This window comes from Chroicocephalus ridibundus, chromosome 12, assembly GCF_963924245.1.
Source record: "Chroicocephalus ridibundus chromosome 12, bChrRid1.1, whole genome shotgun sequence".
Classification (NCBI taxonomy): domain Eukaryota; kingdom Metazoa; phylum Chordata; class Aves; order Charadriiformes; family Laridae; genus Chroicocephalus; species Chroicocephalus ridibundus.
Window position 1 is genome coordinate 2,915,166 of NC_086295.1, and position 18,513 is coordinate 2,933,678.

The following is an 18,513-nucleotide window of genomic DNA, read 5'->3' on the forward strand; positions in this document are numbered from 1 at the left end:
TCTGTGTGCGAGTGTCTGCGTGCGGGTGCGGCGGTGCGTGCGGGTGCGTGTGTGCAGGTCTCTGTGTGTGTGCGTGTGTGTGTGTGTGTGTGTGTGTGGCGGGGGGTGCGGGTCTGTGTGCGAGTGTCTGTGTGCGAGCGGCTGCGTGTGTGCAGGTCTGTGTGTGTGGGGGGGTGCGGATCGGTGTGCAGGGGGGTGTGTGTGTGTGCGGGTGCGTGTGTGCAGGTCTGTGTGTGTGTGGGGGTGCGGATCGGTGTGCAGGGGGGTGTGTGTTTGTGCGGGTGCGTGTGTGCAGGTCTGTGTGTGTGTGCGGGGGGCTGTGTCTGTGTGCGGAGGGGGGGTGCAGGGAGCCTCCTGCCCCGCCAGGGCACATCTGGGCGCCGGGGAGCTGCAGGGAGGAGAGAGCCGGCGCTGCGGGCTGACAGCCCCGGCTGCTCGTGTGTGTGTGTGTGTGTGTGTGTGCGTGTGTGTGTGTGTCTCGCACACGCTCGGCAGCGGCAGGCGCCTCCTCCCCGCCGCATTAAAACCAGCCAAGTTTCGCGGCCGGCGGCAGCGGCACGTCGGGGCGCGGCGGGGGGTGCTGCGGCCCCGGGATGCACCCCAACGCCACGGCCCCGGCCCTGCCGGGCGGCCCCCTCCACCCCAACGCCTCCAACCGCTCCGACCTGCTCCCCAAAGGGCCCGACGAGGAGGACCTGGACGTCAACACCGACATCTACTCCAAAGTGATGGTGACCGTCATCTACCTGGCTCTTTTCTTGGTGGGCACCGTGGGTAACTCCATCACGGCGTACACGCTGGTGCGCAAGAAGTCGCTGCAGAACCTGCAGAGCACCGTGCACTACCACCTGGCCAGCCTCGCCTTCTCCGACCTCCTCATCTTCCTCCTCTGCATGCCCATCGAGCTCTACAACTTCATCTGGGTCCATCACCCCTGGGCTTTCGGGGGGGCCGTCTGCAAGGGCTACTACTTCCTCCGGGACGCCTGCACCTACGCCACGGCTCTCAACATCGCCAGCCTCAGCGTGGAGCGCTACATGGCCATCTGCCACCCCTTCAAAGCCAAGAGCATCATGTCCCGCAGCCGTACCAAGAAGTTCATCAGCTGCATCTGGATCGCCTCCTTCCTCCTCGCCATCCCCATGATCTTCACCATGGGGGAGATCTACGTCAAGGACCAGGATCCCGACTCCCTCATCTGCACCACCATCGTGGACGCCTCCACCCTGAAGACGGTCATCCAGGTGAGGATCCCGGTGACCGGGACGCCCCGAGCCGCCGGGGCCGGGCAGCCGCCTCCCCCCACCCCGGGCTCGGATGCCCGAACTTTGCGGAGACGGGCGGGGCCGGAGGGGGGGACCGGCTGCGGCAGGGGGGTGTCCCGGGCAGCCCTGACGGGGCGGACGGGCCGGGGTGCGGGCAGGCGGGGTTTGAGGGGGGAGGTCTCGGCTCACGCACCCCCTCCTGCCCCGCAGCGCCGGGCTGAGACCCTGCACCGCGGTTAATCCGGCTCCGGGCCGGTGCAAGCCCCCCCCGCCTCCCCGGAGCTCCCCTCCCGGTGCCCGCAGCCCACGCTGTGGCACCGGGACCCCCGTGTGCCGCAGAGCGGGGCCGGGGATGCTCGGATTCTCCCCAAACGCGGCACTTCATCGCCAGAAACCCCACAAACCTCCACCCTATCTCTGCATCTCTTTCCCTTCTGCCGGAAAGCGGCCAGCAAGATCGCGGGAAATAAAACCTCTCTCCCCCCCTCCTGGGTTGATCCAGAACCCGTTTCCTCTGCGTGGTGACAGGTCCTAATTTCAGAAAGTTTTGGGAACAAGGTGCAGCACAGGCATCCCGAAAAGGAATCGCATCCTCAGAGCCAGAGGCTGGTGTTTTTGCTGGTTTGGGGGGGGAAATGCATAAATGCATAGCTGCTTTAACTAGCAGACCCCTCCTGGCTTCGGAAAGGCTTTGCTGGTCTCCACACACCGCTTCGTCTAGCGCCCATGCGCGGAAAGGGTTTCGGCATCAACACTTGCTGCGCTCCAGTGCTCTGAGGGGTTGAGGCGTTTGTTTACTGGAGCATTAGGCTTGAAAAATGTAAGAGTCATGGAAGGAGAGCCAGAAAGAGCAAGACACCAGTCTCCACAGTCCCTTTGCTGCCAGGCTCGCGTGTGATAGCTTCTCAATCTTTTATTTTGAGCACGCATTTCAGGTGGGTTTAATCAGCGGCCAATTAGAATTTAAAAAGGCATGTGTACTGAAGCCTTTGAGATGTTCCCACAGTTAAAGAGAGGGAAATTAAGTGGAAACAAATCAGAATCGTGTCTTGATACCTAACTTTCATCTTGAGGTGGTGGGGGCTGTATTTCTTCTGTAAGTGCGTGGCAGATTTTGTCAGCGGTAGCCCACTGTACTTAACCCCGATTCTCTACTCTCTGAGGAGACGTGAGCCATCTGATTTGAGAACAATGTGGCTGAAATGCATTATTTCCAGTCATCTTCCTTTTAGGATTAAACTGATGCTCAGTGTTACCATGATAGGGCTAAAAAGAGAGGATTATTTCTTAGCTATGTCTTGGGAGATTACAGTTTAAACACTCTCAACCTATTTTACGGTCTTGCTATTATTCAGGCTATACTTTATCCCGTTAGCCAAGGAAGAAGTAGGCAGGCGTGAATGCACAGTACGTGAAGTCCACCTGCGGGCTCTTCCTCATGTATTTTTTTTTTTATTATTATTTCACTTGTGAATTAATTTAAAAGTAAAAAAGAAAGAGGCAGTTGCTGGGGGGGGGGGGAAAAGCCAAACCCCTACCATACTGTTCCTTCTCAGGGGATGGGGCTACAAAAGTAGATTTTCTAGGAGGGGAAGGTGTTTTTAATGGCTTGGCTGCGTTGCTCCGAGCCCAGGGAAGCAGCGCACAACGTGATGCAGGGCCCTGGACCCGGGAAGGCTCCGGAGTGAATAAGCAAAGCAGCTGCAAGTCAGGTTTGAAGTGCGTTAATGGAAAGCATCGCACAGCGTGTGAGCGGGCATTCTCACGTCGTAAGCTGCGCGGGGGTTTAAAGAAAAAAGACAAATAATGGAAGACCTGTGAAAGAAAGGGCAATGGTAATGTGGGAGAGTGACGCGCGGAGGTCTGGCTGGTTGGAAATCTGGAGCCCTCGTCTGCCGCAGCGGATTCGAGCGGCTTTAGAGCAGGTCTTTGCATCTCTTTGCCTTCATTTTCTGTCTTTAAATTAATCAGAGCGATGATGCACTTGCTGGAGCTGGCAAATCACTTGTAATAAATCACTGAACATATTTCACTCCTCTTCCTGTTTGGCAAACTGTCTAAAGCAAACCGGGGTTTTTTTTGGAAGCCATTAGTTCTCCAAGAGGTTTTATTTGTTGACTGATTGAAAGCCAGTCCCAGAACTGAGCAATTGTAACCATTTATAGACGCCGAGCCCAGCGTGAGCTACGGTTCTGCTGGGACCGTTGCGGGAGAACGCTCTTCCCTGGGCTGGCACAAGCTTCCCGGGATGAATATTTGAGTGTATTAATTTAGCATCTCTCTTTTTGCAGAAGTCCCTCGCTATTTGCTTTGAATATTTAAGTTTTAGTGGGCATTTCCGAGTGAAACTAGGCTGTGTGTGAACAGTCAGGTTTCCTTAGGGAAAAAAAAAAAGTATTCAAACAACACTCGGCGTATTCGCTTCTTGCTCATATTACTTACCTTGGGCCACTTCAGCTCCACAACAACTGTAAGAAGTAATTACTGATATTCTTCTAGTAATTACAGATTGCTCAGCGTGGCACATACTGATAAGCGGGAAGAGCAGTAAGGGAGACGCTCTGCAGGGTGTCCCCAGGTGCCACCGCCATCAGCGCGGCCGGGCACTGCGCGTCTCACCTCCTGCCGTCCAGGCCTGGGCTCTGTGTGGCCGCTGATACTTAATTCTTTAGAACAGTGCAATTTCCCAGCTTTATCACTATCCTCGCGGCTGCTTAAATCCACCTGTGACTCTGGTTTATTACATATTCTTCCTCGCCTGTTGCCTCTGTCAGTCAGGGACGTCTGCTTTGAATATTGGCATCAGCGTGGGATCTGGTAGCAGGAGTAAGACCGTTATAGCCACGTTATTTAGGTCTAGTTAACACTTTAACTGGCAGACATCCTCTAAAACACCCTGCAGCCAATTTTATGGGTTTTTTTCACATATATGAAACATCTCTTAAAGCCATCCCCACATGAGTAAATTCACGTTTTCGTGCCACTTCAGCTGGAGGAGGCTTTAAAAGCTGCTCGTCGTGGCAGCAGCAGAAAAGAGAGCTCCGAGGCGGAATGAGATGTTTCCCCTGTTCACTTGCAGGTCGGTACCTGTGGCTTTGGTGCCTTCACAGCCTTGGTGCCGGCTCTGGGACCAGCTTCCCCGGTCAGGAGCCCCTGAGTGTCCCGTCCCACCTGCGTGCCGCTAGCATCATATACTCTCAGCCCTGATTTTCACAAAGCTCTGGATTTTAATGGCCAGATGCCTGTGCAAAGTGATTTTCCTTTATTGCTTCTTACTTTCTTCCCTTCGTACCTCTTTTCTGGAGAGGTTCCTTAGCGGACTTGGGGAAAGAGGGGAAGTTGAAAGAAATACCTACAATCCTGGTGCACCGTCAGTCCCAGCACACAGAGTCAGGCAACTCCTCAACCTAAAATCCCAGGATTTTAACTGAGCCTGGATGGGGCACACATGCGAGGGGAGCCTGGGTGGGGGTATCTCTCTGGCACCCCGTAAATCATGGGAAAGGAGTGTGTTTTCCCGCTGGCGTGGCACAGTCTGCGCTTGGAGGGCTCTGCCGCAAAATGTCCCCAAAGTTACGGCAAGTGCCTGGGTAGACAGAGTCTGACACATGCTAATGTTTTGTTTGCACGGACAGCTGGTGTGAACCCGTTTATTAAAACACATGGCAGCAGGCCCTGCGCCTCCATAAACTGCCACAGCTCCATCAGCTCCCAGTTGCTCATTTGGCAGAGCAACTCCTTGGGAAGCACACTGGGAAGTTCTCTGGACCTCTGGGTTTGCGTGGCAGCAGTTTGGCCGCAGGTCTGCCCTGCACCAGCCCACCCTCGCGCGGCTGCAGCTCGCCTCTCCCTCCACGTCCCTTCTTTAGTGTGTTTTATCAAGGCCGCCCATAGTTCAGATGATTCGTAAATAACTCTGCGCATGAAACAACGGCTCGCCCACGGAGGTCCTCTGCTTTATTTCTTCTGACATTTCTTCTTGCGATGCCTTCAGAGGAGCGTGCCAAAGAGCCGGGGATGGGAAGGAAGGACCAGGACTTGGAGCTGGGAGACGCAAGGTACAGCCTGGCCTCTCAGCATCCATTACCACGCTCCCTTCCACACACTCTTCCGAGGACATCTGTTCAATTCCCATTTGGCTGAGAGGCCCATAAAGTCCTTCATTCCATGCACGATGTTGCAAACACTCCCTTACACTTTCCTCCGGTGAGGAGCACTTCGGTGGGGTGGTGCGAGGAGCTTTTTCTGCGATGACACGTGGTTGGTGCTGTGGATGGCAGGGCTTTGCCCATCAGCAGGTCCGCAGTGCCATGTTAAACGTCACAAGCATCTCTCCGTAGTACGTGAAAATAGCAACCCATAAAACCAAACGGCTGAATTGTCTCCAGGTTTGCTGGCAAATCGTACCCAGGATTAGTCAGTGGCTTTGGTTCAGGAATCAGGCATTTATAGTGATGTTGACCGGAGGAATTGAAGTTGGTTTCTTTTCCTTAGGTCACAGCCAAATTCCTACTATGGCTTTTCATAACAGCACTGTTTTAAATCGCTGCCTACAGCGATAATCCCACCCATTGGGCCTGGCTGAGAAAACTATTTTGGCTACGCACGCAGGATCTCTGCCCACCGGAGAAGCCCGCGCCTGGGTGCCGCTAACCCCTCCGGCAGCACAGCAAATCCGCACCTTTGTGGCAGGGCTGTGTCCCACGGAAGGCGTCCCACCAGGTCACAGTGCTGCCAGCCCCTGGCAGCCCCCAGGTAGACAAGAAAATGAAGACGTTGGTGTTTAAATGTGTCTGGATCCGTCCCCGCAGGGATGGGGAGAGACACCCGCCCCGGTGGGGATGCCCATCTGTGGCGGCGGGAGCATCCCTAAAAAGCTGGTTTTTTTCCACGGACTACGCAGGGAACCCAGGGCTTTAATTCAGCGTACGCACAACGGCAGCCCCGCCTGCCCAACCCCAGCCCGTTTACACCGCGGTCCATCTTGCAGCTTGATTTAAATTAAATAAGCTCTTGTGTTCATTGCTTTATATAACCACTTGGCCTGCTGTGTTTTGCCAGTTCTTACATAATTTCTTCTTCTTCCCCCCCCCCAATTGATTTTAATTCACTTGATTTCTTTTTCCCTCCCCCTTCCCGAGATGTCAGCTGCAGAATGAGGAAATGTGGCCCATCAATTTAGCTCTTATGTTTTCCTCTTAGCGGTTTGTAAAGGCAGAAGAGACAAAGGTAATCTCTACCCAGAGGAAAAAAAAAAGGCAAAAAAAACCGAACCACAAAAACCCAAAACCCGCAGCTGCCTTTAATCTTCTTCCAGATCCTTTAAAACAGCTATTTAATTGTCTTCTCCCTACCTCCCCCGTCCTTCCCCTCAAAGGCTTTTGCTATCGTCTCTGTGCAGCATCTGCTTGAGACTCGCAGATGGCACTTTCGCTTCCTGATGTTTAGAAACGCTTCTGTGTCCTGCCCGAGGCACGCGTGATGGGCAGCGTCCCACCGCGGGACGCCCGGGGGCCTGGCACGGAGCGGGCTTTGGGCTTCCACGGTGGCACCGTCGCGTTTTCCTTACTGTGAAGCTACCCCTCGCCAAGGGACATGGGCTGGGGGGTGAGCAAAGGTTTCTGGAGAGGCTGGGGAGCGTGGTGGGGTCTGGGGCTGACAAGGTGGGGAAGTCTGAGGGTTGTGGCCATCTCGCCCTAATAGCGTTAGATGCCAGAAGTCCCGGTGCTGGCATCCCCCCTTTCCCTCGCGTTCGGCAGATGAGGCTGGGTTGTTACATCCCCAGTCTGTCTGGTTGCTCTCCAGTACAAACCACTGGCACTGCGTGAACCTGGAGATGCTTCCGAAGCCCATCCTCCCTGTATCTCCATTCCCCACGTCCCTCTCACAGGTGTCAGCACCTTCAGTCTGGCACGGGACAGAAAAGCAGATTATAAATTCTGAGCTTTCCCTGCCTTTTCCCTACTTCTGTGCACACACGAACACCCTGAAGTTGCTCGTCTGGTGTGACCACCTGAGACCAGCCCGGTCCCAGCTGCTGGCCCCCATCACCCCCTGTAAGGACACGTCTGAGCAGGAGACTTGGCCAAGCCAGCCTCCTGGATTCGTGAAGCGCTGCCTTTCTCCAAGTGATAAAATATGCTGCCTTTATTGTGGAATTTGAATTGATATTTTTAAAAGTCCCTTACAAAATGGCAAGTGTCCTGGCTAGTCCCAGACCTCTTTGAAATGCACGTGGCATCACAATTAATGCTGGTCTGGTACGGTGATAGCTGGTGCCCCGGCAGCTCCCCTCCCCACGAGCCGGGCTGGGCATCGCTCCCACCTCGCTTCCCGGGCTGCGGATGGCACCGAGCGCCGGGGCTGCTCTTGGGCAGTGAATGAAGAGCGAGTCCCACAGGGCTGCAGCTGGGAGGTCGGCAGGACGGGCCGTGGAGGGCGAGGGACAGAACAACCGCGCTTGCACGAGCCCTGCCGTGGAAAGGGACCCGAGCGAGACACGGGGCCACACGCTGCTCCACCGCCTGGCTGCGGGCACCGAGCCCCCGTGCCGTCCCCTGCCCAGGCTGGGCTGAATAGCTCCATTCTGTAATTTTGTGTGAAGGTGTGATCCCTTGGAAAGCTTTAGGGTTTTTTTTCCCTTAAATGAAACTCTCGGGGGAGAGGGGCAACGAACTCGTCATGCTCTGGTAACATCAGCCCCCACGTTTTGCCTCCCATGGATGCCGTTTCTTCTATCCAATTTCAAAACATCTTAGGTGTGGGATTAAAAAAAAACCCAAAAAGCTGATGATAAATCAGTTGAGCTGATGAGTTATTCGGGAAACAAGTGCTGGTTTAGAAGAAGTGGTGGTGATGGCGTACTAACCCTGACAGGGCAGCAGAAATTTCTGAGCTGCCGGTTCATTCCCGGTGTTTTCCTGCATGCAAAGTATCGGCCGTTAAGTTTTCCATGGATGGGAGGGAAATAGCAGTGAGACCATTTTATATCCCCGTACCCTGGGGCAGCGGCTTCCTGGTGCATCTGTGCATGGAGATCCATCCTCCTCCTCCCTCCCCGGGGTACCAGAAGCCTGTCACCACCCCAGCTGCTGCCGGGAGGGAGGATGCTGTGGGACAGGGCTGTACCTCGCCGGGGGGGCACGGAGATGAGAGAAGATGCGTCTGACGGGCTGGAGGAGCTGGACACCCGCAGGTGGTTGGAGCTTGTGAGATTTGCTTCTCGTCTCCTGTGGCTTTTTCACTTCTATAATTCTCAGCGCGGAGGGTGCACTGCCGGGCACGGCTTCATGGTGGCTTTTTTTCTCTCACGGAAAAAAAAAAGTAACAGTATGAGCAAGGTCTTTTTAACTGAACTTTTTTTTCCGAGAGAGAAAGTTCAATGAGGTTTCTTTGAAGCTTTTAGGTTCTCGGGGACTAGAGACAATTGTCAGTTGAAGACAGAAATCAAAGAGATGAGATTTTCCTAGTGTAAATGAAAGAAGAAAAAAAAAAAAAAAGGAAAAAATATAAACTTTCACAAAGTCTTCACTATTTGAAAGGGGTGAAAACACACCTCTCTTATGCACAGTGCTCATGAAAAATCTGGGAGTCCCGCTAAACTGTAAAGCCACACACAAAGCGAAAAGCATATTCAGTATCAGTAAATCAGAGAGGCAGCGGAGTGACAGGGGAGCTGGAGGACGTGCCCGGGGTTTGGTGGCATTGCTCCTGGCCCCCCGCAGGTCCTCCCTGCCCGCCGGCTCCCGCCGTGACTTACACCCAGCCTGCGGATCGACGTCTCCCCCGATGCTGAACCCTCCGCCATGAATCTCCCTTTATAAAACCTTCCAGGTGTCTCTTTGCCAAGCGAATTCCTAAATATATAAAAAAAAGAACACTCAGCCTGGACAGGACTGTGTATATAGCCTGATTTCAGCACTTTCCCTTCTCTTTGAATATACCTGCTGGTACTTTCCTGCCAATTATTACTCCCTCTAGGTAATAAAGAATAAGTTTAGGGCCACTGCTGTTACAGACAACTTGCACTCCTGAGGCGGGTGGTTTACCTTGCTTCAAGAGATTAGTTCCTCCTCCAGAGGAAACGAAGATTAGCAAACACTCCCTTCGCATGTGTTTTGCCCATCAAGGGACTCCTGGGATCCTGGAAGCTGTCTGAGGACCTGCATTTCAGGCACTCGGGGTGGATCTGGTTTAATCTTTCCATGCCTTCCCACTTGCTGAATGACCCCAGGAGAGATCACACTACTGTGCGACGCTTCGGATGTGCCAGCAAGCCCTGCCTCCCGCCACCACCAGCTGCGTTTGGAACGCTCAGATGGTAAAATATCACAAGTTGTCCAGGTTCTGTTTCTTTGGGGCCAGTGAAAACCTGCTGTCCCTTCGCCTGGAGCACTTGCCTGACCTTTGGAGCCTGCAGGATGGTTTCCATTGCAAGAGAAAGGGCTAACACAAGGGTGTCTTCTCTGGTAGACCCTGGCTCACAGAGCCAGCGCACGCACCTCTGTTTTCCAAGCAGGTAGTGGGACTCCAGGAGAAAGTTACATCCCTTTTACCCAGCTTTCTGCCATGCAGTGGATGTGCTGGTTGTCTTCTCTTCCAGGGCAGCTCAGCCCTGCTGGTGGGTCCTCTCCTGCCCTCACAGGCTCCTGACCAACATTCACCTTGCCTCTGCTGCTCAAGGCTTTGCGTGGTGTTCAGAGCAGCAGAAGGAGCAATCTCATCCCCTGACCATCTCATTTTCTTCCTCCTTTAAGCTTTAAGAAAGGGATCTACCAATTCATCAGCTTCACCCGGACCAGCAGAGCAAAGTCCGGCTGTGTATCAGCTACGAATGCTTTGAGGCAGGGTGGCATTTAGCTCAGCAGACCCCTATTTTTGATCAGGACTCCAAGCAGCTAATTAATACAGTCATTGCAATGGCACATCTTATTAACTGTAATTAAGGACAGTGCAGGTCTGCAGTGCTGAAACAAATAAATGTGGTCTCAGTACTTGGTAGGATTGTCATTTCACCTTGTCTCCTCAGAGAACTTGTTGAATAAGTCCATAACTATTTGAGTATATTCAACAGCAAATTAACCTGCTTTTCCTTGCTATTCTGTGATTTTTTAAAAACCATCTTATAAAAATGCAACTCACAGCCACTGGGAAAGTTTAGCTCACTGCTCGCATCACTCTATTGATTCCTTCTGCAAAGAACTTACATTTTATCCCCACGGGGACAATTTATACGTTTTAATATACTAATTTCATTCAAAAGAGAAACTCAGAGGATTGAGTTTCCCTCCCCAAAGCCCACGTTTCGCTTTTTAAATCACTGTCAGTCATGGGCTTATGACACTGTCGTACTTACTTGTTCCTTAACTGCACGTGTGCGAAGTGTGATAAAGCACTGCGGGAGGGAGGGGAAATATAGGTTCAGGCTAATAAATAGGTATTTTGCCTGAAGATAGCGTGATGGAGTGGTGTGTATGCCCCAAACACTTAACACACTGCAGTCACTGACCCAAGGGACAAACTCTGCCCTGAGCTTGGTCACCTTCACATCGCTTTGGTGCTTCCCAGCCAGGGCAGGAGAGCTCAGGGTTGGAAAATCCATCAAAAGGGTAAAAAAAGGTATGCAGGAATATGGTGGGGAAGCATATCACAGTGCAGCAGCCCAGCGGAGCAGGGCACACGTCCAGGCTGGCAGCCCTGGTCCAGCCCAGAGACCGAGCTGTGCCGGGAAACAAATCCTGTAATACCCGCGGCTCCGAGAGCAGAGAGGAGCTGCAGCAGGGAAAGACACTGGGAAAAAGCAGCAGTGGAGACAGTAACCAATAAGTTCACTGCCCCCTGGGGACGTGCTTTCTTGTCTCCCCCGAAAGCCCAGTTGAATTCCCTTTGCCCCGTCCCCAGCCGTACAGAGGCGGTACAGGCACAGCCTCCTGCCTGCGGGGTCGTCGGGAAGGGAATCCACAAGTAGAGCCCGGGGAGGGGGAGAGGAAAGCAAAGGGATGGGGGGTTGTGTTTTTGTAGCAGGTTGGCCAAGAATAAGGCCCTGGAAGCTGCGCAGGGGTTTAGAGATGGGTTAGTGGGCAGGGACGCGCCAGGAGGGCACAGAAGCGTGGTGTGACGGTGCATTGATGGTGTGCCTTCCTACAAACGTCTGCGGTCTAACGCCCTGGGGCGGAGGAGGAGGTGGCAGAAGCCGAGCCCCCGTGTCCCCCTGCTTGTGTCCTCCTGCTCCTCGGAGCCCAGCCACAGGCGAGGTATCCCGGGGAGAGAGCGAGAAGCTCGGCCCCAGAGCTCTTCCCCAAAGGGCTCGTGCGGGAGGACTCACCGTCCCTCCACCGCAACACCCTGTGGCTGCTCCAGGGATTTTAACTGTCATAACCAAAAGCTTCAGCTCTTCGGCTTCCATGCAGCTGAACCCCTCTATCACTTCAGACACTCCGAAGAAGCAGTTTTCTTCAGTTATTTGCGTAAAATACGTGATGAATTAATCTCAGTTTAACACAAACTTTTTTTTTCCTTACTGCCAGAAGAGCAAGGCCGACTCTGTTGCTATAAATAAGATGTTTATATATCGGATGAAAAGAACAATGCACTTGAGGTATTTTGCTGAATATCAGCTCCAGCAAACCTGTACTCGTTTCTGCCCAAGTGTCCCCAGGACAGCCAGCACTGCTGGAGTTGGGGCCGACGCCACAAACCCACTGAGGGGTTTAATTGCTCCACAAAACGAGTTTCTCAGGGCACCAGGGATGGAACTTGCCACCGCCATTCCCTCCAGCAAGTCAGGCAGCCGACCAAATCTGTGCCCTCCGCTGCGAACCACTCTCACGCTTGAGCCTGCAGTCAACAGTGCGACAGTGTTTGACTTAAGTGTAACCTTTAATTTATTTATAACTGCACATCCAGCACTCGGTATCATATTTAATGCAAATAACATTCAAGTGAAATCCCCACTGAGAGGCACATTATGAAGATTAACAGCCTGGCTTTTCCATTGCTCCGGTTTATGCGGTGCTGATTTGTGCTTGGTGCTTTATAGGCAAGTGTTACGAATATTTAAATCAAAAAATCTATATCTAAGGCTGCCATATTGCGAAAATCAGTGCCTGAAAGCCTGCTTGTGGCTCTACAGCCAAAGGAAAGGGCTGGAGGCGTAAAAAAATCTGGGAAATGCTGACATCCAGGTAGGCAAGAGCCTCAAAAGGTAATCGCTGGTCATGCCATAGGCCATCTGTGAGGGTTTGTTTCTTTTAATTATATAGTCCTCTTTCCTTTTAAACAAGCTGTCGGGAAAATTAATCTCACTAAGTTTAAGATGACAGTGAACGTATTCTCATGCCGTGCAATTATTTGGAGCTGGTTTATTCCTTTTTGTCTTCGCGTGATGAATTTGTCAGGTGCAATGCCGTGGGCCCCGCACCTCATTATGGACTTTATTAATAGGTTTGGGTCTGATCTTCTGTCTGGGTCCTTCTCCATCCTTCCCGCCCTCTGGAAAACGGAATGCCCTGCCCAGGTCACTGCCCGAGTTCAATTTTCATGGAGGAGAAGGTGCAGTTCTTCTCTAGGGGGTTCCCCACTGCGTGAGGGGAAGGCTGGGGGCAAAGGAGGGGCTGGAGGCAAGAGGGGTGTTTTGGGTCACAGGCGTTAATAGGGCTTTAGGACAGAGTGGCCGAGCTGCGTCAGAGGGAGCTACTCCGCTCCTATGTAGGAAGGAACAGGCATCTGTTTCACTGGTGACATTAATGCTGGGGGCTCTCTCAGGGAGGAGAAGGAAGATGAAGCACGGCAGGAGCTATTTATTTCGAGAATGAGATGCCAGGTGCATCCAGTATAGGGCAACAAAGACGATTGAGGGATTGGAGCATCTCCCTTATGAGGAAAGGCTGAGAGAGCTGGGACTCTCTAGCCTGGAGAAGAGAAGGTTGAGGGGAGACCTTATTAACGTTTACAAGTATCTAAAGGGTGGGTTGAAGGAGGATGGAGCCAGACTCTTTTCAGTGGTTCCCAGTAACAGGACGAGGGGTAACGGGCACAAGCTGGAACATAGGAAGCTCCGATCAAATATGAGAAAAAAACTTCTTTAGGGTGAGGGTGACAGAGCCCCGGAACAGGCTGCCCAGGGAGGGTGTGGAGTCCCCTTCTCTGGAGACTTTCAAGCCCCGCCTGGATGCAGCCCTGAGTGATGTGCTCTGGGCAATCCTGCTCTAGCAGGGGAGTTGGACTAGATGATCTCTAGAGGTCCCTTCCAACTCTGAAATTCCATGATTCCGTGATTACTGCTCGCCAGCTCCATCTCTTCCATCAAATTAGGTCTCCCACCCCTGTCACTCCCCGCCTGAGCTCCTCCAAAAAGGGCCAGAGAGACGTGGTCTGCAGGGAATGGCGGCGGCGCAGGGAGACGATGCAGAAGGTCTTCCACTTTCATGGATGCCTCTCTTTTCCCTCTTCCCACCTGCCCGTTTATCAAAGGAGATGTTTCAGGAAAGACTACCACATATATAGTGATGTTACAGCCAGAAATACAGCTGGCTGGTGTCTTCATTCCTTTGAAAAGAGTGTGTTTGGGAAAGGGAAAATTGCAGGGCATACTCCAGGGGCTTTCTCATATCGTGTGGTGCTGTGCTAAATTCCATCCCTTATTATTGCCCGGGCAAAAGTTGCTTTTAAGGTCCCTCGGGGGCTGCCCCCCTCATTGGGAGGTTGTGTCTCCTTGCTCTTGCACAAAGCAAGTTCAAATAGTGTTTCGGTTTTCTGCTCTGAAGGTTGCTGGTTTCTTCCCCGTGAAATAATGAAAAACTTCGCTAAGTTTTAGGGAGAAACATAATTTACTCAGTTTCAATTAAAACAAAAAAACCCAAAGCGATAAAAAACCCACTGGCAGCCTGCAAAAAGTAGAAGCAAAGAGACAAGGGCAGAAACAGGGCAAGAAATGACAGTTTTATGAACCTCCTGCTGGGTAGTGATAGAAGAGGCCTTTGTGCCTGCAAAACAAAACTGCTTTTCTGCTAAAGCAACTATTGACTCAGACCCTCCAACTGCAGCTGTGGCTTTGCACAGGAGCCGCCCGCCAGCGAACAGACCGACTTCCTCGCATCTGCTGGCCCCCGCTCAGCTGGTGCCCCCCGCACAAAAAAAAATAAAAAAATTAAAAAAAATCAGGTGATTTTTCAGGGGAAGGAGCTGGTTTGGGTGGTTTGCATGACTTTTCTCCTGTTTCCCAGTTTTACGGGGCTGTGGGTGCACCGTGGGTGAGTCCTTCCTGAGCAACCCCCAGGAGGGCAGAGGGTTTTTAAGGCCACGGGTTTCCATACGGCTGTAGGGGTTATTTTGTCTTGCGCCCGGTGGGTACTGCTGATACAAAACTGAAGCCCGGTTGAAAAATCTTATGGTTGGACTCGATGACCTGCAAGGTCCCTTCCAACCTAGGCGATTCTATGATTCGATGATCTTTTGGGCGTTAATTCCTTTTCAGCAGTGGGCTTGCGTTCCTCTCTGGGAGGGCGGTCCACACCCCAGTGCCATACACTACAGGAAGACAATATTTAGCAGATTCCCCTCTATTTCTGTCCTACAAATCTTGTTTGCTAAACCTGCTTGCGCCGCGTGGACACATTGCATCGACCAACTGGCTACTCCTCTTCGGAGCCGGCGTCCCCCGAGGAGCGGTGCTGCTCTTCTGCCAAGAGCCAGCTCGTGTCTGGGGCCTTTCAGGTCAGTGTCTCGGCGGCGGGCAACCACTCAGGTGGAGAATGGGTCCTTCTGCCTGGCTGCCTCCACTTATAAACAGGCACCGGTCCCCAACGCAGGGTTGGTGTTGCAGCGGGGGGAAGCTGGTTTCCATCCTCGGAGCTGGGTGAGCCCAGCGCTCCCAGCGCCAACCCTGTATCAGCCTGCCGAGCTGCTTTTATGGTGCACGTGTGTTAGACCAGCATATCTATTGGCATAAATCACGGTGAATCGACGGGGAGATTCCTGGGAATCCCCCAGGAACGGGGTTGGCAATCAAAGACCTCTCCAGTGGTGGCGGGGGGCAGTGCCCGGTGTCCCGGGAGGCTGATGGGGAGAAAATCCCCCACCCTTTCTGCGAATGAACCTGATGAAAATTATTACCAGCAAACACCAAGGAAGAAGCCATGAAAAATGAAAAATGACTTTCCAGGCTGGGACAGTGGTTGTTTTGACAGAGTTTTCATACCTTCGTTCGATATTCCATTGAAGCTTTGCTGGAGATAAGTGATCTCATAGAAAACAGGGCTTTTGTGTCCAGTCACAAAGAAAGAATTGCAAAGACTGCTGAGGAAAGCAGAGTTATTATCCAGGGAGACAAGAAATTTAGCTGAAAATAAGCGTGGCTTTTTCATTTCCCATTCTAGCTGCAACTCGTCAGAAATCTGGCTCCGGCCAAGGTGATTGGGCTGGACACGGGGCAAAAATCAGCGATGAAATGTGCATTGGTCACCCCTAAGAAACCAGCTTGTTCCAAGACTTACTCGCAAAAGGCTTCCAGCTTCTCCTCCTGCTCACAATGTAGCATTCAACAAAAACGGGATGGTTTTGAGGAGCACATGTTGAAAGCAGTAACGTAGATGCGCCCTGCCAGCCGCTCCCAGCTGCTGGGTGAAGTTCTGGGTTTTCATTGTTTTAAGGTGGATGAGACGAGCTTGCCTGGAGCACCAGCATCAATCCCATCGCAAAAACGGCCTGGTTAAATAAACAGAGATTTCCCTGTTATTAGTGCTGTTTAGATAACTTTGAAATGCTTATTATTCAAAGTAAATGGATCGCATAGCCTTTTTCCCTATTTTTGGCTCGAGGAAGAGTCAGTGAATTTCCTTTTGCAGAGCAGAACATTTGTGCTTTTTACCGTGATTCAGGGAGCGGTTTTGTACTCTGAAGCCGGTGAGCGCGTGATTCACGGTGACGTATTTTTGTGCTGGCAACGGGCCTCGTCTCGAAAGCCTCGATGCTCTGGGCTGGGCCTCTCCAAAATTTGGGCTTGTGGCTGCCTGGGCAAACCGGCCACGAAGGGCTTGATCCCTGGATGACACCAGAGTGCAAGTTAATGTCAGAGCTGACTAGAGCAGTCTTTCCTTACCTTTTTTAGTTAGACTACATCCTTGTATTTGTGAAAACTTTCATGGGTCACGTCACTTCCAGTTTTTCCCTTCTTTTTCTCATTTTTTTTTCCAGCTTCATACATGCAGTAACTTGTTTGCGTAGCCCTGGGCAGTGATGAGGGCGACTGTCTCCGAGCCGTGGGTCCCCACTGCTGCTCTCTCTCCTCCTCCCCATTCCCTGGCCAGGGACACGAGCCACATTGGCAAAGTGACCCGGCTCCTCTTCTCATCACCGTTGGCTCCGTGTCAGGCCGCGTCCCTGCAGATTGGCATCACGGTTTACGTCCTGTAACGCTTTGGGGGCATCCTCTGGTTTGGAGCTGTGGGGCTTTTTTTTTTTTTTTTTTTTCTTCTTTTTTAATGCAAGACGGGTGATGTGTCAGGTAGGGTCAGGGTGTGGGCTGGGCCCGCTCCCCGGAAGGCTGCACTGGAAGGAAAGTCATTTCCCATCCCAGTTGTTCCTGGTTTCTGTCACTCTAGGTGAGAAGAAACAGAGATGTGTTGTGGAAACTGTGCTGTTTAACTCTCCTTTCAGTGCGTTATCTATCAAAGTAATTACACGTGGCTCGGGAACCTGAGACTGCTGCAACAATATCATTCTCCTGTACCTTCTCTATTTCCATCTAATTAAAACGTTATTGTTTCATTCACGTTAGTTTGCATTTTAAAGAAGGAGATAGGGGCAGAGTGTCTGATTGGTAACTTATTCTCTGCGTGGGTAAAGATAAGCATTAATCACCCTGTCATACTCATGCTTTCTCTTTCCTTATGCATCTCAGACATCAAATTGCAAATAAAGGGGAGAGCGAGCCTGGGTCTCGATGACACTGGGTATGTGTCCTGCGTTGGGTCTCAGGGAGGGCCGGGAACGTGGCCGCTGGGGCAGTCGCTGGCTGCACGTGAGCTTCATTTTAAGGAACGAGGGAATTTTCATCCCAAAGTGAAGCTCTGCTTTGTAATTTGATGTGCTTCCATCTCCCGTTCCCTTTAATTTTCGTGACATGTTGTATCACTGCCGTGCACCTGCCTCTTTGGTGTGTCAAGGCAGGGGCGGGAGACTGGGCACGTATGCAAACATCCCTATTGGAAACATAACCTGACATAATCTCCATAAACACTGTCCCTTTCTCCCCTCCTGTGCCACGATTTGCTGCCGACAGGGCAGCAGCGCACATCCGCACCACCCTTGGGAGGCTCGGCAGCCTTCCCCGCTCCCTGGAGGCAAAGCACATCAGCCGCGGTGCAGGCGATGGATGGAGATCTGGGCACGTTAAAGGGGAGCAGAGGGGCCGCGCTCAACGCGGCTGGGTTTTGGGGTGGGGAGCTGGAATCTGAACATTTAAAATCTCCCCTGCGCCAGGTGTTTCTGTAGCCCTGAAGCACGTGTGCTTTTGTAGGGTATTTTTAGCAAACTTAAGTTTACCGAAGGTCGCAGAGAAGTAGAGCATCAGCATCTGGAAGAGCTGTCATCCCACTTCCAGTCTAGCAGGAGTAACACATTGACTTATTTATGAGAGCAGTCAGCTCCCTTCTCTCTGTGTGTAACAATCTGCTTTACTTCTCCCAGCACAGAGAAATAATTTTATTGTCAACATTTCTGTGCCCTTAATAAAATCTTAAAGCAAGTTAAGCAAGATTTGAGGGAAATGGAAATGTCCCCGGATTTTTTATTTTTTTTTTTCATTCTTTCCAAAATATCCCGCTCTTTCACTGTCTAAACCAACGAACAGCAATCACTGCTCTGGCCCAAAGGAGAGGGAGGAAATTATTTTTCAAGGCGTGAAGACTGCTGAATAAACCCTCGTCCCCAGCAATTCCCAGTGGCTGTGCAAGCCTTTGGGTGTTAATTCCACACTCACGTTTGCAGATTTTTTCCTGTTTTGGATCTAGCTCCATCTTCCTCCTCGGGAGAGGGACTGTCAGGAGGGCCAGCAACACCAGCAATTCCCAGTTAGCTTTCCTTCCACCTCTCCTGAGCTGCACCAACAGCAAACTTCAAGCAATTCATTAAATCTTGCAAGACAACATCCATACACTTTGCATCTAGTAGGAGAAGCTTAATTTGTTAGCTGGAAGATGCCCGTGTCAAGAATGACGAATCTCAGGCCAGATGATACCTGGAAAATGAA

The 18,513-nt window shown here is 52.0% G+C and overlaps 1 protein-coding gene across 1 annotated transcript in view; it reads left to right on the forward strand.

Annotated features, from left to right (window-relative positions):
* The first annotated feature begins 283 nt into the window (after nt 1-283).
* NTSR1 (neurotensin receptor 1) overlaps nt 284-18,513 on the forward strand; it is a 61,100-nt gene continuing 42,870 nt past the window's right edge. The window contains exon 1 of the mRNA XM_063350247.1: nt 284-1,244. Within this exon, the coding sequence (XP_063206317.1) occupies nt 594-1,244 (651 nt within the window). The 5' untranslated portion in view covers nt 284-593. The remainder of the gene's footprint in view (nt 1,245-18,513) is intronic.